Source organism: Mustelus asterias, chromosome 13 (assembly GCF_964213995.1).
Source record: "Mustelus asterias chromosome 13, sMusAst1.hap1.1, whole genome shotgun sequence".
Lineage (NCBI taxonomy): Eukaryota > Metazoa > Chordata > Chondrichthyes > Carcharhiniformes > Triakidae > Mustelus > Mustelus asterias.
The window spans coordinates 99,761,660-99,786,397 of NC_135813.1; the positions used below are offsets into that span (position 1 = coordinate 99,761,660).

General features: G+C 43.2%; 1 protein-coding gene across 4 annotated transcripts in view; it reads left to right on the forward strand.

The window, feature by feature from the left end:
- ttc28 (tetratricopeptide repeat domain 28) overlaps positions 1 to 24,738 on the forward strand; it is a 764,757-nt gene that overhangs the window by 455,243 nt on the left and 284,776 nt on the right. For all 4 annotated transcript variants that reach the window (XM_078227381.1, XM_078227383.1, XM_078227382.1 and 1 more), the window contains exon 5: positions 21,237 to 21,367. In XM_078227381.1, the coding sequence (XP_078083507.1) occupies positions 21,237 to 21,367 (131 nt within the window). The remainder of the gene's footprint in view (positions 1 to 21,236; positions 21,368 to 24,738) is intronic.

Below are 24,738 nucleotides of genomic sequence, written 5' to 3' on the forward strand. Positions count from 1 at the left end.
ATGACGTGCCAAGTGCTCATCCAGATACTTTTTAAAGGATGTGAGGCAACCCGTCTCCACCACCCACCCAGGCAGCGCATTCCAGACCGTCACCATCCTCTGGGTGAAAAGGTTTTTCCTTGCATCCCCCTAAACCTCCTGCCCCTCACCTTGAACTTGTGTCCCTTTGTGAGTGACCCTTCAACTAAGGGGAACAGCTGCTCCTTATCCACTCTGTCCATGTCTCTCATAATCTTGTACACCTCAATCAGGTCGCCCCTCAGTCTTCTCTGCTCCAATGAAAACAACCCAAGCCTACGCAACCTCTCTTCATAACCTAAATGTTCCATCCCAGGCAGCATCCTGGTGAATCTCCTCTGCATTCCCTCCAGTGCAATCACATTCTTCTGATAATGTGGCGACCAGAACTGTGCACAGTACTCCAGCTGTGGCCTCACCAAAGTTCCATACAACTCCAACATGACTTCCCTGCTTTTGTAATCTATGCGTCGCTTGATAATGGCAAGTGTCCCATATGCCTTTTTCACCACCCTACCAGTATGCCCTTCTGTTTTCAGAGATCTGTGGACAAACATGCCAAGGTCCACAGAACTTCCTAATGTCCTACCATTCATTCAGTACTTTCTTGTCAAATTACTCCTTCCGAAGTGTATCACCTCACACTTTACAGGGTTAAATTCCATCTGCCACTATTCTGGCAATTTGACCATTCCGTCTATATTTTCTTGTAGCCCAAGAAACTCTGCCTCACTGTTAGCCACCTGTCCAATCTTTGTGTCATCCGCAAACCTACTAATCCTACCCCCCACATAGTCACCAATGTCGTTTATATAAATGACGACCAATAGGGGGCCCAACACAGATCCCTGTGTAACAGCACTGGACACTGGCTTCCAGTCACTAAAGCAGCCTTTTGTCATCACCCCCTGTCTCCTGCAACTGAGCCCATTTTGAATCCACTTTATCAAATTACCCTGTATCCCATGTGAATTTACCTTCTTTACAAGTCTCCTATGTGGGATCTTGTCAAAGGCTTTGGTGAAATCCATATAAACTACATCGACTGCATTACCCTCATTTGCACATCTGGTCACCACCTCAAAAGATTCAGTCAAATTTGTTAGGCATGACCTCCCTCTGACGAAACCATGCTGACTATCCCTGATCAAGCCTTGCCTCTCCAAGTGAAGATAGATATCCTCCTTCAGAGATTTCCCTAATAGTTCCCTACCACTGACGTGAGACTCACTGGTCTGTAGTTCTCTGGTTTATCTCTACAACTCTTCTGAAATAGCTGAACTATCTTAGCTGTTCTCCAGTCATCTGGCACCTCCCCCGTAGCCAGAGAGGAATTGAAAATTTGGGTCAGAGCCCCTGCAATCTCCTCCCTTGCCTCCCACAACAGTTTAGGGCACAATTCATCTGGACCTGGAGATTTATTCACTTTTAAGGCTGCCAAAACCTCTAATACCTTATCCTTCCCTGTGTCAATTTGCTCAAGAACCTTAGAATCTCTCTTCCTGAATTCCATACCATCATCCTCATGCTCTTAGGTGAAGATGGATGTGAAGTATTTATTCAACACTCTACCAATGTCCTCTGGCTCCACCTACAGATTGCCTCCTTGGTCCCTAATGGGTTCTACTCTTTCCCTGGTTATCCTCTTTCCATTGATATACTTCTAGAATATCTTGGGATTTTCCCTACTTTTACCAGCCAGAGCTTTCTCATATCCCCTCTTTGCATTCCTAATTGCTTTCTTAGGCTCCATCCTGCACTTTCTATACCTCACTAACACCTCCACTGATTTGCTGCCCTTGTACTTTTTAAAGGTCTTTCTTCTCCTTTTCATTGTATGACCATTGGTCATCCATGGTTCTCTGAGCATGTTAATCCTGCCTATCACTGGCAGAATGGCAGATGGAGTTTAATTTAGACAAATGCGAGGTGATGCATTTTGGTAGATTGAACCAGGGCAGGACTTACTCAGTTAATGGTTGGGCATTGGGGAGAGTTACAGAACAAAGAGATCTAGGGGTACATGTTCATAGCTCCTTGAAAGTGGAGTCACAGGTGGACAAAGTGGTGAAGAAGGCATTCAGCGTGCTTGGGTTTCATCAGTCAGAACATTGAATACAGGAGTTGGAATGTCTTGTTGAAGTTGTACAAGACATTGGTAAGGCCATACTTGGAATACTGTGTGCAGTTCTGGTCACCCTATTATAGAAAGGATATTATTAAACTAGAAAGAGTGCAGAAGAGCTTTACTAGGATGGACTTGATGGATTGGGTTATAAGGCGAGGCTGGATAGACTGGGACTTTTTTCTCTGGAGCGTAGGAGGCTGAGGGGTGATCTTATAGCAGTCTATAAAATAATGAGGGACACAGATCAGCAAGATAGTCAATATCTTTTCCCAAAGATAGGGGAGTCTAAAACTAGAGGGCATAGGTTTGAGGGGAGAGATACAAAAGTGTGCAGAGGGGCAATTTTTTCACACAGAGGGTGGTGAGCATCTGGAACAAGCTGCCAGAGGTAATAGTAGAGGCGGGTACAATTTTGTCTTTTAAAAAGCATTTAGATAGTTACATGGGTACGATGGGTGTAGAGGGATATGGGCCAAATGCGGGCAATTGGGATTAGCTTAGAGGTTTACAAAAAGAAAGGGCGACATGGAGAAGTTGGGCTGAAGGGCCTGTTTCCATGCTGCAACCTCTATGACTCTATCACCCCAGAGGGAATATGCTAGGCTTACATCCTCCCCATTTCCTTTTTGAATGCTCCCCCATTGCTCTTCTGTATATTTTCCCATTAATAGCTGTTCCCAGTCTAGCTTGGCCAGATCCTGTCTTATGTTACTAAAATCCACTCTCCCCCAATCCGAACTTATTTTATCCAAATTTCGCATGGCCAATCCACCTAACCTACTATTGTCTTTGGACACTTAGGGGTCTAGCATGGCCAATCCACCTAATCTGCACATCTTTTGACTGTGGGAGGAAGCTGGAGCAACCTGGTGAAACCCACGCAGACCTGGGGAGAACATGCAAACTCCACACAGTGACCCGAGGCCAGAATTGAACCCGGGTCCCTGGCACTGTGAGGCAGCAGTGCTAACCACTGTGCCGCCATGTTGAGCTCCTCAATGCTATTGTTCTATAGATAGACTCCCTTGATTTGATTACAGCCTGTAACTCACTGCCCGGGGCCCATTATTAAGGTTTTGTCAGGCCATAGTGGAGATGCATTTGTGAAGATTTCCTCTATCAGTGAAATTGTCACCACCACGTTTGAAATGTTTCCAATTTCACCAGCGGTACTGTGTAGGGAAATCCTCAAGAACCCATTTGGAATGTTGTCACAGGTAGTTAGTTATCAGGGAACTTATGAATATAAATTGTCTGAACTCCTCGATTCAATTCCAGTCTGTAATTCACTTCTAGGTAGCCAATATCTAACCATCTCCATATTCTACAAAAATCTGCTGTTTAGCGTGTATTTTGCACATCGCTATTTAATATTGTGTAACAGAAAAGATTACTGTGTCACACATGCACTTGCCTGGCCTAAATTTTGCATTGGTAAAATAGCAACAACAATATAAATCAAATCAATAAATCAAATGGGTCGAAATCCGGAGCTACCAGTGAGGAACGACTATGGACCTAATGAAAGCAATGAATCAGGCTTGAGCAGTCAGCAACATTTGCCAATAAAAGAAAAAAGAGGGAAGAACTAAAACACTACAAATTTGTTTTTGAAAATCCATTTGACTGGTGAACTTACTGTAACTTAGAAGGAAAAAACCGCAATATTTGCGAGTAAGTGATTGTGTTTATTTCTCCAATTTATAGCTTGGAAATGTCTCTGACAATATTTTGCCTCTGGGCTCTGTCTCTCCTTATCTCTGGACTCTGTGGTTTGAGTTCCTGCTGCTTTCCAGAACTGCCACGCTGTCATTTTGATTTAATTTGATTTGATTTATTATTGTCACATGTATTGCTTCGTGCGCGCTATACAGACAAAATGTACCGTTCATAGAGTACATGGGAGAGAAGGAAAGGAGAGGGTGCAGAATGTAGTGTTACAGTCATAACTGTTTATCCAGAACTTTTCAAATATAGACAATAAAAATAGAACAAAACTTATTCCAACTTCTCAATCAAAGAAAAGGTTCAATAAAGAAACTTCATTACTCCAAACTTGGGGCCTCTTCCTGGGCCATTCCAAGCTCCCCACAATTCCCAACATGTTCAAATTTATACTGAGTCAGCTGGTCAGCTGATCATCACATCATTCTGTCATTGGTTACATGGCTTACTGGGTCAGCTGACCCTTACAGCTTGTTACCATTGGTCACATTGCAACAGATACAATGTTATCACCGGTTACATTCTAACAATAGCTAGGATGTAGAGAAAGATTAACTTAATATGAGGTAGGTCCATTCAAAGTCTGGTGGCAGCAGGGATGAAGCTGTTCTTGAATCGGTTGGTATGCGATCTCAGACTTTTGTATCTTTTTCCCAATGGAAGAAGGTGGGAGAGAGTATGTCCGGGGTGCATGGGGTCCATTATTATTTAAATGAAGAAGCCGAGCAAAGGAGCCCTCTAAAGCTCCCAGAATGTCCCCCTCCCCACTCTATGTAAGCAACCTGTGAACTGCCATTTGTAGAATGTAATTCGAGTTGCCTTCTTTTTGAGTGTAATGAACACCACCAAGTTTTGGAGCTGCAGACAGCAGGTAGCGGGGAGGGGTGGTGGATAACGTAACACCCCAGGATTTTCATGTATGGGATTGGCTATCTAGAGAGTATTTTAAAATTTTCTGTTTGTCGTTTTGGTATCCTCCCCTTCAGGCAATTGACGAAGACTGAGAAATTGCAGCACTCCAAGTTAGAAAACCGTTATTTGGACAGTGATAGTTAATGCAATTTTTTTAAACCCCCTGTATGAAATCACCAAAGCAAACTAAAGAAAAATTAAATGACGAATCCCTTTCAAGGACCACGCAGAGATTAATTTGTGGAATTGTGGTATCGAGAGGGCGGGGAGCAAGCTTCTTTCTTTCTCTATACTTGAGTGAGGGAAGTTTGATTTACAGTGTATTAAAGATCAGTGTTATGAATGCTCATGTGTATAATGTCTTGTAACTAAGGTGTGTTGGTCATCAAGAGCTTCAGGGGTCTACTCATATTTTTCAAGAACCAACCAAAGACATTTTGTGGCTAGGCTGTTCAAAAGCAGCTTTTGGAATCTTTTCAAAGGCAATATCTAAACATTAATGCAGTATGTTTCAAGATCCGTGCTTTGTGTTTTACTGCCCTCTCTGTTAGACAGGTATAAGTAAAGTTATGGTTCAGTAATGGCTGCCTGATATGAGTCCAAGTGTTAATCTTGCTTGATGCAGTACACAATAGAAAGATGGTAAAGAGGCTGGAATGGAATTGCCTTGTGTAGTTCATTTGAGAAATTAAGGACTGAAGATCATTTCGGCACATTTCTGGAACTTCTAAAATTGACTTTGAGGAGGTTTGAGTAATTTGGAAGATTGCTGCGTGTGTACATTATAGTCAGGTACACAGCGGGACAGCACAGTGTGTCATTGAATAAATGACACTGAAGGCACATTTGGGGACAGTGGGGGAAATTCAACCCCAACATAGAGGACTGGTGGAATTACAAATGAGGGTTCCACATTTGGCTAAAAGCGAATAAAATAAAAGCTGTGGTTGGAGCAAGTGTTTTCTTCACCGCAATGGGGCAAATGCTTTTGAGGTGGTGTCTAACCACTGTTGTCCAAGAGACCCCCAACACTGTGGAATATGAGCAAATTTATGTAATTCTGTCATAAGGGGTAGGATTCTCTGGCCGCACTTGCCTGAAAACCAGAGATTCCCACCCGACTTCAATGGACCTTTACATGGTCCGACCCCCGCCTGCTAGAATTCCAGTGGTGGGCGGGATGGGAGAATTCTGGCCTTGATGTCTGTTAGGGACCAGGTCAGAAACTCCAAGGTATTTTATGAAGTTAGCCTAGACCCTAACTTTTCTTTTTGATTGTGGCATTAGGGTGAGCATTTTGCCCCAGGTCTGATTCAATTGGCCCACGAGGAGTCAAAACAAACTTTATTTAAGAAGAGTTAAAATATACAAAAAGAATTAGCATAACTTTTACCAATTGACAAGGCACACTTCTTCACGTACTTCTCAGCAATCTCTATAGTTCCAATTTAAGCAACATGCCCCAAAGACATAAATTCCCTTTTTAGAACCTGTTCGCACCAAAAACTGATATGCTCAAGCAGATGTTAGATTTCCAGCCTTTTAACACCTCTGGACAGAGATCCAGATAGAAATCTGTCTTCTAATTTCTCATGCAGCAACCTCCAGAGAAAGATCCACCCGCAAGCAGCAGAATCTCAGAGAAAGAGACTTATTGCCGGCAGATTCCAATCTCTAAATCCAGAGAGGGAAAAAGAGAGGCACTGCTCTTTAATAACTCCAAGCAGCTTCTAAGCTTGATTTCTTTGTGTAAGCCTAGCTCCACCCAGTCACCTGATATTACTGTTAATCAATGCAATCAAGTCCTACTCTGCAAAATCCATCTGCCATTTCTCTGCCCAATTTTCCAGCCTATCGATACCCTGCTGTATTCTCTGACAATCTTCATCATTAACTGCAACTCCACCAATCTTAGTATCATTCACAAACTTGCTAATCAGACCAGCTATGTTTTCTACCAAGTCATTTATATATATTACAAACAGCAGAGATCTCAACACTGCCCCTGCAGAACACCACTAGTTACAGACCTCCATTCAGAAAAACACCTTTCTACCCCTACCCTGTGTCTCCTATGGCCAAGCCAGTTCTGAATCCATCTAGCTAGTTCACAGCTGATCTCGTGAGATTTAATCTTTTGCACCAGCCTGCCAGCCTGTCGAATGCTTTACTCAAGTCCATGTAGACAACACCCACAGCCCTTCCCTTGTCAATCATTTTTGTCACCTCCTCAAAAAACTCAATTAAATTTGTAAGACATGACTTCCCATGTACAAAACCATGCTGTCTGTCGCTAATGAGACCATTCAGTTCCAAATGTGTATAGATCCTATTCCTAAGAATTTTCTCCAACAGTTTCACTTTCATTGACGTCAAGCTCACTGCCCTATAATTACCTGGGTTATCCTTGCTACCCTTCTTAAATAACAGGACAACATTGGCTATTCTCCAATTCTCTGGGACCTCACCAGTGGCCAACAAAGAAACAAAGATTTCTGTTAGAGGCCCAGCGATTTCATCTCTCGTCTCCCTCAATAATCTGGGATAGATGCCAAGTAGCTTTGGGGATTTGTTTACCTTAATGCTTTTTAATTCACCTAACACTTCCTCCCTCATAATGATGACTTGTGTTTTGAGATATGCTCATCAAACTTCAGGTGTCGTAGTTGACATACATCGCAACTGACCATTCTTATTGAAATGAATTCTGAGAAATAAAGCCAGTTGTTTCCTCTTGAGTTTGCGATATTGAGATAATTTGGCCTTTTCCCAAGGGAACAATTAAATAGTTGCCTATTTAGAAAATATTTTCGCAATAATGGTAACTGACCTCTGGGTGTGTCTATTTAAACAGTTACTTCACTCAGAGTTGCTTACCAGTGGTGCTAAATGGAAAGGTTAGCAACAGAACATTGTGCTTGTGAACAATAATGCCATGTAAAATTAGCTGGTTCTCCACTGAAAATCATCTGAACAATCTTGCTAAGATTCTGATCTGTAACTCACTACTGACGGTCCGTGTTTCTCTCTTTGTTAGGTTATTAAGTACATTTTAAATTGTTATGGATATGAGGCGGATTTAATTTAAACAGCTCTGATTCCTCCTCTCAGCACCCATGCACAAACAGCAAGGTCATTTCCCCCCTTTATAGGCAGTAGCATGTTTCCCAACCCCTGAAGTTTTGGTGTGATCCAATTTCTAATAATCTCACTGCAAACTTGAGGCAGGATAAACTCTGAGGGTTACTTTATTGTACACGTTCAAAATATGGAAAGAGAGTATCGCTACATAACCCCTGGTGCAATCATCCAATAACAGGGGGATAAAGAAAGAAAGAGTTACAAAGCAAAGATTACAGAGCAAAGACTTATTGGGTGGGATTTTCCAGTCCTGCCAAAAGTGCCCCCCCCCCCCCCCCCCCCCCCCCCCCCCCCCCCCCCAGTCCCTGCGCCCCATCCATGGTGGGTTGCCTGGCAGTGGGACGCGTGAGCCATGCAAAATGCCAGAGACAAAGTGAAACCAGAAGATCCCACCAGCAACCTTTGGTGAGCCGCCACCTCTACTGAAAAATGCAGCGGGGAGGGAGGGGGGGGGGGGGGGGGGGAGAGAATCCTGCCTATTGTTTCATGTGAGTCCAGAATCAAAGTCCAATAGTGTATTCTTTCAGAGAGGTTGGCAGGTTAAAGACAGATGCTGAACAATTCACTTTTCCAGTAGAGATGATTTCTACAATGGGCGAGGCATTTAGAGGTGAATTAGTCTTGTGGACACTGGTACAGAAGTTCCAGTAGAAATGATAGTGGGAGAGTGAGGTGGGGGGCGAGGGAGGGGGTGGACAGAAAAATATTTAAACCTGGATGGAGCCCTTTTTCTGACCTGTTGCTTTCTAGATGGGAAGTGACAGACTGAGTGGCGGTCCAGCAAGATAGGGTAACTGGTTCTTCAGCTAGGGGGCTTATGTGACATGACTCCCACTTCTCCATGTTGGATTTGACAAATTTTCTGAATTATTGAGATTGTTAATATTCAACCATTAAGAATTTGGAAAGAAACATAAAGGGCCCTTTGTCCTAGCAGACTGGTTATCTCCAATGGCCAAGCTTGGCTTAGGAAATGTAAATATCCTTTGTATAATTCCCTTTGAACTTAATCTCTGCAGCCAGAGTGGCCATTAGCGTTCTTCAGTGATAACGAGGTATCAGCTTCTTTAAGTGCCAGAAAGTTCCTTTTGTTCAGAGTTACAGACAGACATAGCTTCAGCCATTTTAAAGCCTTTAGCCACTTTTTAAATTTTTAGGGAGTAGCCATGTTGATATATATTTCATAAAAATGTAGTGTCGGGCCTTAACTCTGAGACAAAATTAAGCAAAGTGTGTTTCGGCAGTCGTTGTTGGAGTGAATTAAGTAAGCATAGAAAGTTAAGCAAATGCTGAAGTCTGGATTCATTGAAGTCTGTGAGGATGAATCAAATTAATATCATTAAATCAAAAAACAATAAAAGTGCTCCTGGCAATAGTACAGCAAAACAGGAAACAGAGAATTCATTGCGAATCATAGAATCTCTACAGTGCAGAAGGAGGCCATTCGGCCCATCGTGTGTGCACCAACCACAATCCCACCCAGGCCCTATTCCCGTAACCACTCATATTTACCCTGCTGATCCCCCTGACACTAGGGTCAATTTAGCATGGCCAATCAACCTAACCCGCACATCTTTGCATTGTGAGAGGAAACCGGAGCACCCGGAGGAAACCCACGCAGACACAGGGAGAATGTGCAAACTCCACACAGACAGTCGCCCGAGGCCGGAATTAAACCCGGGTCCCTGGCGCTGTGAGGCAGCAGTGCTAACCACTGCTTTTTGCAGAGCACAGCATTTTTCTGGGATTCTGTCAATTATTTGGCATTTATTCAGAGTTCGTATTTACTTGTTTCACCCCTTTAACTTACAATTTGATGTCCTGAAAGTGGTACACTTCAGGCCTTGAAAATGGTTGTTGACGTTTGACAAAATGCCAACAAATTGCTGTATAACTCCTGAAGGCCTCAGTTGAATTCCCATTTTAATTCAGTAAATTTCATGGCTCTGATAAAGTGAAAGTTTGATGAATGTTTGGGGAAGCAATATAAAATGGTTTGAGACACTTACAACAACATATTACATTTAACTTTGAAAAACATCCCAAAATGCTTCACAGAAGCTGGCAGGTTATCACCAATGACCCCACTGGAGACTGGAGGGAGCAGAAACATGAGTAGCAACTACTTACCTCAGGTCAGTCCCATTCAGCTATTTTATTGGTGTGGAAGAATTACTTTTGAAACCAGCACAATGTAAGTAGATATCCTCAATTCCCCTTGGCAATAAAGGTGAGCTCACTCGTTGGACATTAAACTAAGTGTAGAGCCCTTGAAAGGCAGTTCTTCTTGAGCAACAGTTTCAGTACAATCTACTTGTTTAAAGTTCATGTATTAGTGTAACAAGTAAGTTCACATTAATACTGCAATAAGGTTACTGTGAAAATCCCCTAGTTGCTGCACTTCGGTGCCTGTTCGGGTACACTGAGGGAGAATTTAGCATGGCCAATGCACCCAACCAGCACGTCTTTCGGACTGTGGGAGGAAACTGGACCACCCGCAGAAAACCCACACAGGCACGAGGAATATGCACAGACTCTGCACAGACAGTGACCCAAGCCAGGAATCGAACCCGGGTCCCTGGCACTGTGAGGTAGCAGTGCTAACCACGGTGCCACCATGCCACAAGAACAATGATCTTCTCACCCCACCCTTTCATCCCCATAGTGCCAGCTAAACTCATGCAAATGCGCCATATGATTGGGGAAAGAAAATATAAACCTGAGACTTCAGACAGATCACTCATAATAGTAATGTTAGGAAGTGATCAGGTTCCAAAGGGGATTTTCCTTGATCCACGAAATAACTCCATGGAGGCGAAAATCCCGTCACCAAACTTCTTTATTCATTTACCAGCTATAATATATACACAGAGCTAGCACTCCCGGTAGCTCCTTGCTATGGCAGGCTGAGAGGCTGACACACCTGCTTTAAATAGGGAGCATGAGGCTTCCTGATTGGACCATCAATTAGGACTCATCAGGTATTTCTTTCGACACCAATCAAGTAAACGAACTCAAATTAACTTAGGGACAAAGTAAAAGGGGCAGCTCCCCAAAAGGAAGGGGGGAACAGCCCGAACCAAAAACAAAGTCGAAAGGAAACTTAAAACATCAAACCAAAAGGTGATTATCGGGGTCGATAATACACCCCAGCCCCTGCGGCGCCCAGCGGGCACGGACGGCGTCAACTGCGCCTGTGGACACCTCATGCTCCCTCTCTAGGGACACCTGCCCGCGGTAGAGGGGCAGACAGTCAGGATGGACAACCCCGTCGATCGCCCGCTGCCTGGACCTATTGATGGCACGCCTCGCCAGGCCCAGGAGCAGGTTCATGAGGAGGTCACCTTCCCGACCCGCCCCTCTCCGCACCAGGTAGGACTCATCAGGTAGTTCATACTCTAGCAAGCCACCCTCATTAGCCTGGCTGAAGTCATCACAAACTACATCATCCTACTCATTGTCTTATGAAATAGATGAACAGAGAATCTACTTGTGTGATGATGGTCTGGAATGCACTGTCTGAAAGGTGGTGGAAACAGGTTCAATTCTCACTCTCAAAAGGCTGGGTAATTATTTGAAGTAGAGAATGATGTAGTGCAATGGGGAAAGCGCGAAGGAGTAGAACTAATTGGATATTTCTTTCAAAAAGCTGACATTGGAACAATGGACCAATTAGTCGCCTCCCATGCCGTATCATTCCATGATGACATGTTGCTTACAGCTGATTCTGGACTGCGAGTGCAGGTTCTGCTGTTTGCCGAGGTCCTGTTTCGGCAAGGCATGTAGCACTCTCTATCACACATCTCTCCAACACACATTTACTTTTTGTTATTCAAAAACAGAAAATGCTGGAAAATCTCAGCAGGTCTGACAGCAGATGTGGAGAGAGAATAGAGCCAGATACAAGAGTAGGAGATTAACCAAATATCAACCCGGGAAAGCCAGATTTGGTGTTTTAGTTTCAAAGTAGAGAATTGCAACGCATGATTTAAGTTTAAATTTTATTTATTTGTCACAAGTCGGCTTACAGTAACACTGCAATGAAGTTACTGTGAAAATCCCCCAGTTGCCACACTCCAGCGCCTGTTCGGGTACACTGAGGGAGAATTTAGCATGGCCAATGCACCTAACCAGCATGTCTTTTGCAGTGTGGAAGGAAACCGGAGCACCTGGGGGAAACCTACCTGGACAGGGGGAAAACATGTAGACTCTGCACGTGTAGACAGTGACCCAAGCTGGGAATTGAACCCGGGTCCCTGGGGCTGTGAGGCAGAAATCCCTAATGCCGGGAGGCTGGGATATGACGGTAAAACGTGGAAATAATTCAACAATACTTCAATGAAGGGTGTTACACAGATCCTAATCAGTTGGTGAAGTCAAAACTAAGTCAGAAATCTTTCAGTTGACTTAGTATTGAGTCAACCCAGCCCCACCAGTATTCCAGCTATCCTTATGTATACTCTTATGAGCATACCAATTAATAAAAAAGAATAAATTTTCAAATAAACTAAAAATATACTAATTTATAGATGTAGAAATACCTGTCACCTGTTTAAAAATGTAAGTGCCATTAGATGTTAACAATGTAATTGAAGGGAAGTGGAATACCTTTAAGGGTATAATGCTGAATGTATAGGATGACTGCATACTGTAGATAAACAAAGTGAACCAAAGGCATTAATAACAAAATGAAAAGTGAAATTAAGAGAAATGGAAGGAGATGTGTTTACCTGAATTAATCAATAAAAATTGAAAGACATTCTAAGGTTGAGGGCAGAGAGAGACCCATCTAAAATTCTAACAGGAGTAAGATGACTGTCAGAGAGGAGTGTAAATTCATGAAGGATGCAAGAACCTGAAGATGGTTCATATTTTGAAAGATTGCTTCTCATAAATATTCAAAGGAATGATGCAAATACATAGAAACATATATAGACGATAGGAGCAGGAGGAGGCCATTCGGCCCTTCGAGCCTGCTCCGCCATTCATTATGATCATGGCTGATCATCCAACTCAGCAGCCTAATCCTGCTTTCTCCCCATAACCTTTGATCCCATTTGCCCCAAGTGCTATATCCAGCCGCTTCTTGAATGCACTCTTGAATAAGGTGCCTTCCCAAATAAGAGATCAAAAAGATAAAAAGTTTTAATATACCGGCAAATAAGATGAACCAGAAAAAAGGTTCAATATCAGGAATTCCCAGGATAGTTGGTGTTTATCCCAGAATACTGAAAAACATTAGGGAGGAGATTTGCAAGACACCGATGACCAGTAAAGAGTGATGCGCCAGATATAGGCGTCTACAGATTCAGTAGTCTTACCTTACTCTGTTTAAATTAATGGAATTGAGTATCTGTGTAAACATGATGATTATTTGTACAATTATCCCCGTGTCAAGGGGCGGGGCTTGGGGGTGAAGTTTATTCCGGCACCGAAAGGGAAGCCTGTGGAGCCAATGATGTTGCCGACTCTATCAGGCTCCGCCCTGCCAGACAGACGGTGGAATCTATGCCCTCAGATTCTCTGTGTGAAGAGTGCCAGAGAATCTGGAGAGAAGATTCCGCTACGTGTTGGTCTTCAGCCTGAAACTGACACTGAAAAAAGACGAAAGAGATTTAGGGCTGGCACATAATTAAAAGCGCTGATGCACGTTATTGAAGCCATAATTTTTTTTTTGAAAAACCTCTGGAGTTCATGGTAGAATTAGGGGAGGCGATGGCCCAGTGGTATCATGGCTAGATTATTAATCCAGAAACTCAGCTAATGTTCTGGGGACGCTGGTTCGAATCCTGCCACGGCAGATGGTGTAGTCTGAATTCAATAAAAAATATCTGGAATTAAGTATCTACTGATGACCATGAAACCAATGTCGATTGTCGGAAAAACCCATCTGGTTCACTAATGTCCTTTAGGGAAGGAAATCTGTCATCCTTACCTGGTCTGGCCTACATGTGACTCCCGAGCCACAGCAATGTGGTTGACTTTCAACTGCCCTCCAAGGGCAGCTAGGGATGGGCAATAAATACTGGCCAGCCAGCGACACCCATGTCCCATGAATGAATATATTAAACAAAAAGTGGAGAAATTACGTCAAACTTGGGTTTGATCACATTTGGAGTATTTTGCACGATTCTGGTATCAATGTTATAACAATGGATATAGAGCCACAGGAAAAGGTACAAAAATATTCAAAGATGATACCAGAACGGAGAGGATAGATGAACTTACCAAGAAATGTTGAACAGGATGGTGCCCTTCTGTCGAGTAAAGAGAAGGCTGAGGGGTGACCTCAGAAGTGGTTTGACAGGGTTTGCAGAAAGCACATATGAGGGAGACAAAAACGAGAGGTCATAAATATATCATTGTCACTACTGTATCAAACAGGGAATTCTGGAGAAACGTCTTTAATCCAAGGTTAGTAAAAATGTTTAATGGGCTATCAGGAACACTCGAAGCAAATAGCATGGATGCATTTAAAGAGAGGCTATGAGGGAGAAAGGAATCGCAGGATTTGCTGATAGGGTTAGTAGAGTGGGAGAAAGCTCATTTGGTCCAAAAATGCTGGCTTCGTGAGTCGGGCTACATGGCTAGTTTCTGTGCCATCATGTCACAATGTAACTTGATGTACATGGCTAAAACAATTGAAGATAGATCAGAGGTAACCTGTGCTGTCCTTTTTTGTCACATCACGTATTAGATAAAGGGCGGCACAGTGGTTAGCACTGCTGCCTCACAGCGCCAGGAACCCGGGTTCAATTCCAGTCTCGGATCACTGTCTGTGTGGAGTTTGCACATTCTCCCCGTGTTTGCGTGGGTCTCCTCCGGGTGCTCCGGTTTCCTCCAAAGATGTGCAGGTTAGATTGACTAGCAATGCTAAATTACCCCTTAGTGTCAGGGAGATTAGCAGGGTAAATATGTGACGTTACGGGGATAGGGCCTGGGTGGGATTATTGTCAGTGCAGGCTCGATGGGCCAAAGGTCTCTTTCTGCACTGTAGGGATTCTATGAAATCGTTTAATTTTGAGAAACAAGGGAAGCTTTCCACCACAGAATGCAGTGCAGAGAAAAACTTTGGGGCTAATCTCTGGTGCGGACATCGCAATATAAGACTGGACAAAACATGGGCTTTTCATTCTGCACTGGAGCCGTCTGATAATCGCTCTGCTCGAGATCTGCCAAACATTTAACAATCTGGAAAAGATAAAATACTTTCAATTACAAGAGCAGGATAAAGAAATTCAAGGCTGAACCAGTAAAACAATCAAATTCATCGTACCAAGATCACCATTGATAAATTAAGTGCACAAAGATCACCATTTGGAAGACTCCCAGACAGAGCATTGGAGGCATTAATTAAGAAACAACTGGTTACTGCATTCAAGAAAGACTGTGAGGTATTTCTGAATGGTTAAATGACCTTCATTCTTACTGAGTGGAAGCCTTTGCAGTAACTTATAATATTTAAACAATCAAATTTTTGTATTTGTTCATTATAAGGCAGCACAGTGGTTCGCACTGCTGCCTTACAGCGCCAGGGACCCGGGTTCAATTCCGGCCTCAGGTGACTGCCTGTGTGGAGTTTGCATGTTCTCCCCATGCCTGCGTGTGTTCCGATGTGGAGATGCCAGCGTTGGACTGGGGTAAATACAGTAAGAGTTTTAACAACACCAGGTTAAAGTCCAACAGGTTTATTTGGTAGCAAATGCCATTAGCTTTCGGAGCGCTGCTCCTTCGTCAGATGGAGTGGAAATGTGCTCTCAAACAGGGCAAACAGAGACACAAAATCAAGTTACAGAATACTGATTAGAATGCGAATCTCTACAGCCAACCAGGTCTTAAAGATACAGACAATGTGAGTGGAGGGAGCATTAAGCACAGGCTAAAGAGATGTGTATTGTCTCCAGACAGGACAGCCAGTGAGATTCTGCAAGTTCAGGAGGCAAGCTGTGGGGGTTACCGATAGTGTGACATAAACCCAAGATCCTGGTTTAGGCCACCCTCATGTGTGCGGAACTTGGCTATCAGTTTCTGCTCAGCGAAACTCTTTAACGTGTGCTTAATGCTCCCTCCACTCACATTGTCTGTATCTTTAAGACTTGGTTGGCTGTAGAGATTGGCATTCTAATCAGTATTCTGTAACTTGATTTTGTGTCACTGTGCACTGTTTGAGAGCAGATTTCCGCTCCATCTGACGAAGGAGCAGCGCTCCGAAAGCTAATGGCATTTGCTACCAAATAAACCCGTTGGGCTTTAACCTGGTGTTGTTAAAACTCTTACTGTGTTTCCTCCCACAGTCCAAAGATGTGCGGGTTAGGTTTATTGGCCACGCTAAATTGTCCCTCAATGTCAGGGGGATTAGCAGGGAAAAAACATGGGGTTATGGGGATAGGGCCTGGGTGGGATTGTTGTCAGTGCAGGCTCGATGGGCCAAATGGCCTCTTTCTGCACTGTAGAGATTCTGTGAAACATATTTTTAGTTATAAGCGAAGAAGGGAAATGCAGCTAAAAACAGTAAAGACATTACCCCAACCACACCTTCAGTTTTGTGATACTTGTTAGCTTTTGATGCATGGCCGAGAAAAAGAGATGATCCATCGTTTATTTCTTGATGGTGCTTCTTGCTGTTTTGATTTGCTTGGATTTAGTCAATTAGACACTTGATAAAATAACAGGTGAGCACATATTTCAGCCAGCCATTATATCCTACCCTACAGCCATAGGAGAATTTACAATGTGACTCCCTGATGTGTGTCACTCCTCAGGTTTGATGCTTTTGAAACGCATGATGGATGACACCAGACTAGTAATTAAATAGGTCTGCAGGAATCCAGGGTTAATTACTTATCATAAATAATGCTGACCCTTGAGAGTTAACAGTCTGCTCAAAGGTGCTGTGGACCAACTTAGCAAATAAATGTCTCACCTCCGTTAAATTCAGGAGCATCCTTTGTGTTTCTAATATTCAGCGATTCAAAAATCTTATAAATGTTATTGCCTGGCTTAATATAATCCGCCTTCTCAATAGAATTTTGCAGTAATGATCTCATGGTGTGAATCTCCACCTTGCTATTTGCACTGTGTGTTTGAGTGAGTGACTTAATTGGGAGATGAGTTAACATTGACAAGAGCAGCAGCATAAATTTAGCGGATTAAGAATCTGCTCCCTCAGCGAGCGGATTGATGGGTGAAGACGCAACCCCAGACGAACACTTAGCCACACAGATCAGAAAACGTCCAGTTCGGTTTCAGGCTGCACTTGCGCAATTAAGCTTCAATGGTCAATGAATGTGCTAAGGAACAGTACGAAATACATCGGCCTGGACAAGTGGCAATCCAGCAGACTGGGAACTATTAAAAAACCAACAAAGAAATACAAGGAAAATCATGTGATGTGAAAAGGGAATATGAAAAAAATAACCTGAAGGAGATATCAAAGCTAGCAATAAATGATTTTATGACTACATTTAGAGAAGGAGAATAGTGAAGGGAATGTGGGTCCATTAAAGGAGGAAGGATGTAATACTATATTGGATAATATGGAGACTTGTTAAATATGTATTTAGTATCAATTTCCATTGTAGAGTAAGGAACAAAACACCAGTGGCACCAGAGAACCAAAAAAATAATTTGACGCAAGGAGGATAGAAGATTTACTATAAGTCTATAATAAAACTAATGGGCAATTGATGGGATTTCAGATAGAAAAATCTTGAGGATCTAATATTTTCCACCCTGGAGTATTAAAGGAAATAGGGAAGGAAATTGCAGACCTGTTGGTCATAATTTTCCAAAGCTCTCGAGCTTTACGATTTGTGCCTTTAGATTGAAAATTTGCAAATGCTACTCCATTATTGAAGAATGGATGGGGGATAGAAACCAGGGAACCACCGACCACTCAGTTTAATATCAATCGTGGGAAAGTTATTGGAATTTATCACCAGTGACTTGGTGAGCACTTAAATAAATATGACCTGATCCAAGAGAATCGGCATAGATTTGTGAAGGGTAGGTTATGGCTAGTAAATTGAATCCCTGCACTACAGAAGGAGACCATTCGGCCCATCGAGTCTGTACAGGTTTTCTGAAAGAGCATCCCACCCAGAATCAGCCCATCCCCAATCCCCATAACCCCACGCATTTACCATGGCTAATCCATCTAACCCACACGTCTCTGGATACTAAGGGACAATTTAGCATGGCCAATCCACCTAACCTGCACATTTTTGGACTGTGCGAGGAAACTGGAGCACCCGGAGGAAAAACACACTGACACAGGGAGAATGTGCAAACTCCATACGGGGAGTTACCCAAGGCCAGAATCGAACCCGGGTCCCTGGCGCTGTGTAGCAGCCGTGCTAATCACTGTGCCACCGTGTCAACCTGAAAATCTAGTTGACGTTTTTTAAAGAGGTCAATAACTTAGAGGAATGTCAATGCAAATTGTCTTTGTGGAATTTCAGAAGGTACCGAATAAAATACAAAAAAACTATTAACAAAAATAAAACCTCCTGGAATTGGAGGTAACCCCAGTGACATGGGTTGTGTTACAATTATGTGGTTTGGAAGATTGTTATGTTTCGGGCCACTGCCTTTGATTTAAGGTCAAATGAAGGAGCCAGGATGAGTTCATGTGACCTGTTCTGAAGTCTATCTGACACCAAGTCTAGATGGTTTGATTGTTAGAGATTAAAAGACGCTCAGTTTGTTTTACAAGGATGAAGATGCGGGTGTTTGCACTTGAAGACAATGCAGCAGCTTGTGTGCTTACAGTGGATGGACTATGAGTCTGCAAAGTTCTAGAAAAGTGTTAAGAATGTCAGGTTGTAAATAGTTGTGCTTTAAATTGTCTATTTACCTCCAAGATAAAAGATGGCTAATCAGCATTTCTACCGAATAGAATCCCTACAGTGCAGAAGTAGGCCATTCAGCCCATTGAACCTGCACCAACAACAATCCCACCAAGTCCATATCCCCGTAACCCCACGTTACCCTGCTAATCCCCCTGACACTAAGGGGCAATTTAAAATGGCAAATCCACCTAACCCGCACGTCTTTGGTGTGTGGGAGGAAACGGAGCACCCGGAGGAACCCATGCAGCCATAGGGAGAATGCGCAAACTCCACACAGTCACCCCAGGCTGGAATTGAACCCGGATCCCTGCCGCTGTGAGGCAGCAGTGCTAACCACTGTACCGCCCTGGATCTGAATATTGGGTAATTCATTTTTCCACATAGATGGGCTTTGAGGGGGGTTGGGTTTCCAAGTTATCCCTGAAAATCCATAGACAAGAATAGTCTGCCAAGGTCCAGGAAAGAAAGAAGCAGCTCAAGGCTGAAAATCTCTGTAGTTCACACACAGGAATGCGGATGAGAGCTTGTACTTGGATCAAAAGGACCACATTAATGAGTAAAAATGAGACTGGAAGATTTGCCTAGCTTGTACTAGAGGAAGATTCTCCAGGAGGGAGAAACTACATTGAGGTGGATGATCAGCCATGATCATAATGAACAGTTGAGCAGGCTCGAAGGACTGAATGGTTTCTCCTGCACCTATTTTCTATCGTTCTATGAAAAGCAGTTCTGAACTTAAAGTTTCTCAGGTTGAGAAAGGAAAAGAGCAGTAGTGAACCCTCAGGAACTAAGAATCACCTTGGAATGGTTCCAGGAGAATGGAATGTCTACTTAAAGGACGGTGCAAAGTATATCTGTAAAGTGTGTTTTTGGTTGTGCTTAAAGAAAAAGAGAATGTTCTGCCTTGAGGTATAAGTCGCCTACAAAGATAATATTGGGCAAGAGTGCTTTTAGTCTTTTGTTACAGTCAAACTCTTAAAACTTGAAATCTTGTTGTGTCATTCTTTCAGCTATTGAATTTTTAATAAAAGTTATCGAGCTTCATGGCGTTTGTAACAATTGTTAATCGGTTGGGAGGTAAGGAAATGGTCTACTCTAATTGGCAGGGCCCCTGGTGCTCCGCAAGATTCTGTGCAGGGGCTGCAATATTTCACCATATATATCAGTGTCTTGGTTAAAAGAATGTAGTTCTGTATCCAAGTTTGTTGATAATGCTAAATTATAATCAAAAGTAAAGGGACATTGACAGACTAATTGAGTGGATAGAACAATGGCAGATGAAATTAAAAGTTGGGTATGAGGCTCTGCATTTTGAATCCAAGGAAGTCATTGATCATAGAATCCTACAGTGCAGAAGGAAGCCATTCGGCCCATCAAGTCTGCACTGACCACAATCCCACCTAGACCCTATCCCCATAACCCCATGCATTTACCCTAGCTGGTCGCCCTGACACTAAGGGGCAATTTAACATGGCCAATCAACCTAACCCGCACATCTTTGGACTGTGGGAGGAAACCGGAGCACCCGGAGGGAACCCATGCAGACACGAGGAGAATGTGCAACTCCACACAGACAGTGACCCAAGCCGGGAATTGAACCCGGGTCCCTAGCGCTGTGAAGCAGCAGTGCTAACTACTGTGCCACCGTGCTGCCCCTCATAAAGTCTAATAGAAACGTATAATTGAAAGAGACTAAAAGCTGCTGCAGAATGATTTGGATGTCATGTACGCACATTACTGAGAGGTGGTTCATTCATGAAGAATGCAATTAAAAAAGCATGTTGGCCTTTCTCTCAAGGAAGATAGAAATCAAGGGAAGGAAGCAATGCTTCACTTGTGCAGAGCCTTGGTCAGGTATATTGCATTCACTTTTGGTTCTCATACCTGAGGAAGGATATGTTGGCTTTGGAAGAGATTCAGTGTAGGTCCAGTGGATTGACATTGAGGCTTATGGGTTCATTTATGAGGAGAGGTTACGTAAAATTGGCTTTTGTTCCTACAGATTAGAAGGTTGTGGGATGATTTAAATTGAGAGTTTTAAGATGATGGTAGTTATACACAGAGCCAACATTTCCTCCTTCCTCCACCTGTGCAGTGGCCCATGGTAAAATGTGTGTTGGGTAGTTAGTAGGCAAGGACAAGAGTTGAGCTCAACTCAACTCAATTCAACTGTGGCTCGATGGTCAGATGGCTTGTTAGCACTTAATGCCTAAACTCATTCATTAAATTAGTCACTTTGGCAAAATAATGTGTCCAAAAAAGTATTACATTTTCAGAAGAAAAGGATCAAAAACTGGGGGGAGAAGCATTTTTTAATCTTTGAAATGATTTCCTTTAAGTTCAGCTTAAACTAGCAGCTTGAGAGCTCAACATTGATCAAGATGAATAAAGTTATTCAAACTGTCTGTGATATTTCAGCTTAATGCTTCAGTTTTTTTTCTTTCTTGCTTTCCTTTACTCAGGTGACCATACGGGCGAGTGTCGAACCCATGGTAACCTGGGATCGGCATTCTTCTCCAGCGGCAACTACCGAGAGGCCCTAAACAACCACCGTCTCCAGCTAGTGCTGGCCATGAAGCTAAAAGATCGTGAGGTGAGTAATTCACTTCAGTGCTTTAATGAAAAGGGACACGGATTCAGGTGGGTGGCTATTAACAGGCCATGAAGCCGCCAACTGATGTCGTGTTCTCTCAATCAGGAAGGTATCTGTTTTGATAATATGGGCTGGACTTTTGTCACCCATACTGGAGGTTCGGTTTGGGTCATGCAATGCTGAATGTAGCTACTTTTTTTTGCTGGATAAACAATTTTCCTGTTGCTTCCCGACCTCACATTTTTGTGTGATCTTTCGACATGTCAAGAAGACCTTGAGTGCAAAATGCGCAGGCACCACTTTGGAGGTCGGGGTCCCCAATTGAGACCACAGTAAAATTGTATTTCCTCCTGCATGCTATTGTTATATGCTGGAAGCCCTAAAGAAACACACCTCCTTGGAGAGTTTGTGACCACTGCATGCTGAGGTGTTGGGAACATTCTGAAAGGTAAGCATAAAATGATTTGACACCTTCAAATGTCACTATTCAAAATTATATTGTAATGTCAATCTTAGTGTCGTGATTTAGTGCAGTGCCATGATCCATCATGGGGATCTGTCCTGCAAAGGGAAATTGAGACTTCCATTGACCAGCATTGTGTAATTGTTGTCATACCTTACCATATCTTTCCAATTGTCCAAAGTGCCATAATGCATTAAAAAAGATAAAGAGAAATGTCCTGTTCACCTCTGCTACCACACTCTATACTGCAATTTAAACTGACTGACAGCTCTGGCTGTTTAAAAAAAAAACCTTGCTTTTGAAAGTTGAAAATATCACTGCACATGCTCCCCTCCATTTATTGACAGGGATTTAGCTTTGAAAAGGAAATGAGACACCATTCTGCTCTGTAATTTTCAGGCAATGTAGTTTGAAGCTTCTATTATGACAGCTGCAGCAATTGTGAATGCTGGCCTGGGTTTCAAAAGCTTTAATGGCTTCAGCTCAGCAGGTGAATTAACACTCCAAGAACAATGGAAACGTTTAAGAGGATGTATTAATAGAATATTCCTTTGATATGGTTTCATGTTTGTTTCCAATCCTAATTGTCACTTAAACAAGTACAGTTTTTTGTACTTTTTATTTTGAGGATCAATGATAGTATGTTGGAATTCAGGGTTTTATTAATTTGTTAGAGGTTTATTCTCTTCCAAGTGCCTAAAATAATTCCCATTGTTAAAACACAGCTCCTAAGGACTGTCCATAATGCATGCTGGTTGACTGACTATGGAAGGTACATTGGGGCTATGGAAGTGGCGTGGGGGATCTGAGGGACCATGTGGAGTAGGTGGGAGGAGTAAGCAGGATGAAACGTGAGGGTTAGGTGGTCTTGAAACGATGTTGGGAACTGGACTGCTGTGCTAGAGAGTTGAGATGGGCCTTCAAACCGGCCCGCCTCCACATCCACATTCCTCATGTACTTCATCATGGCGTACATAATGCACTGTGGGCCCAACCCCTGTGCAAAAAGACAACAGTCCCAGACAACCTTACACATGGATGAGATACACATTTTGCAAGGTGTGAAAGTGTGCTGGTTGGGGTCCCTTAAGCCCGCATGAATATCCGAGCTGATGTATTCACCGTTGGCTCCCCGCCAACCACGCCAATAGAAGAAAATAAGCCTTGGTTTCTAGATACAAGTACCTCACTCACTCACAAGACCTGATACATGTATGCTAAAGAGTTTCCTCTCCATCGTTGGAAATGTTTCTCAGCCAACTTTAAGAAGGTTTCATAATTTGATAAATCTTCACTTCTGTAATGAATATGGAGTTTGGTGATTTACTAATAATAGGGAAGCTACAAGTGCAGAATTGTATCCAGAAGCATCCATTGTTTGGGCACTATGAGCACCGTTCAGGGACTAAGATGCCATCTGATACATGGGTACACACCATTGTCATGAATTACAGAGGGCACCATCTTTGTGAGGACGTTAGCAGTGCACAACTATCGCCTATCGGGAGTATGCAGAGCTGGCAGATCCTGACATCAATAAGCATGCAGTGCCAATTTGGCACCCAACGGTTCCACTTTGAAGTTCAACGCTCCAGCCAATGTTCTCTCTTAATCTCAAAGAGTTGAGCAACAGGAAGAGTCTCCCATGCTGGTTGTATTTAAAGGAAGGGCAGTCGGTTTAGCTCAGTTGGCTGGATAGCTGGTTCGTGATGCAGAGTGATGGCAACAATGCAGGTTCAATTCCTATACCCGTTGTGGTTATTCATGAAGGCCCCACCTTCCCAACCTTGCCCCTCAACTGATCCTCAGGTTTAGGGGAGGCGATGGCCTAAAGGTATTATCACAAGACTATTAATCCAGAAACTCAGCTAATGTTCTGGGGACCCAGGTTCGATTCCTGGCACAGCAGACGGTGGAAGCTGAATTCAATAAAAAATATCTGGAATTAAGAATCTACTGATGACTACGAAACCATTGTCGATTGTCAGAAAAACCCATCTGGTCCACTAATGTCCTTTAGGGAAGGAAATCTGCTGTCCTTACTTGGTCACTTTTCGTGATGAAGGGTCATCCAGACTCGTGATGTTGGCTCTATTCTCTCTCCACAGATGCTGTCAGACCTGCTGAGGTTTTCCAGCATTGTCTGTTTTTATTTCCATCCGATGATTGTTGTTGATTTTCTTATTATTTATTTTTTGGGGGCTGGGGAGGGCATTTATTTTTCATCTTTTTTCCTTTATTAGTTTTTCTTTTTCCTCCTGCTTCTCTTTTCCCTTCCCCTTTCTTTCCTTCTCTCTTCCAAATGTAGGTGTATTAAATTATTGCTCCACTGTGAACTATTTTATAGGGGCGGCACGGTGGCACAGTGGTTGGCACTGCTGCCTCACAGACCCAGGTTCGACTCCCAGCTTGGGTCACTGTCTGTGTGGAGTTTGCACGTTCTCCCCGTGTCTGCGTGGGCTTCCTCCAGGTGCTCTGGTTTCCTCCCGCAGTCCAAAGATGTGAGAGTTAGGTGGATTGGCCGTGCTAAATTGCCCTTTCGTGTCAGGAGGACTAGCTAGGTTAAATGCATGGGGTTATGGGGATAGGGGCTGGGTGGGATTGTGGTCGGTGCAGACTCGATGGGCCGAATGGCCTCCTCCTGCACTGTAGGGATTCTATGATTTTCTGTACGGTTGGTCATTATGGTTGTTGTTAGAACTTAATAAATAGAAATTTAAAAAAAGAGTGCATTGATGTTATGCGAATCTGTGAGATTTGTGAAGATGAGTGCCATCAGAGGAGAAAACAATTGATCTGTTTTGACTGTTCAGTGTGATAGTTCAGAGCGGGGTAGCATCTTTCACACAACTGGGAATCAACGGATCAGTCGGAGGTAGAATGTGGAGGTGTGAGGCTTCTTTTTCCT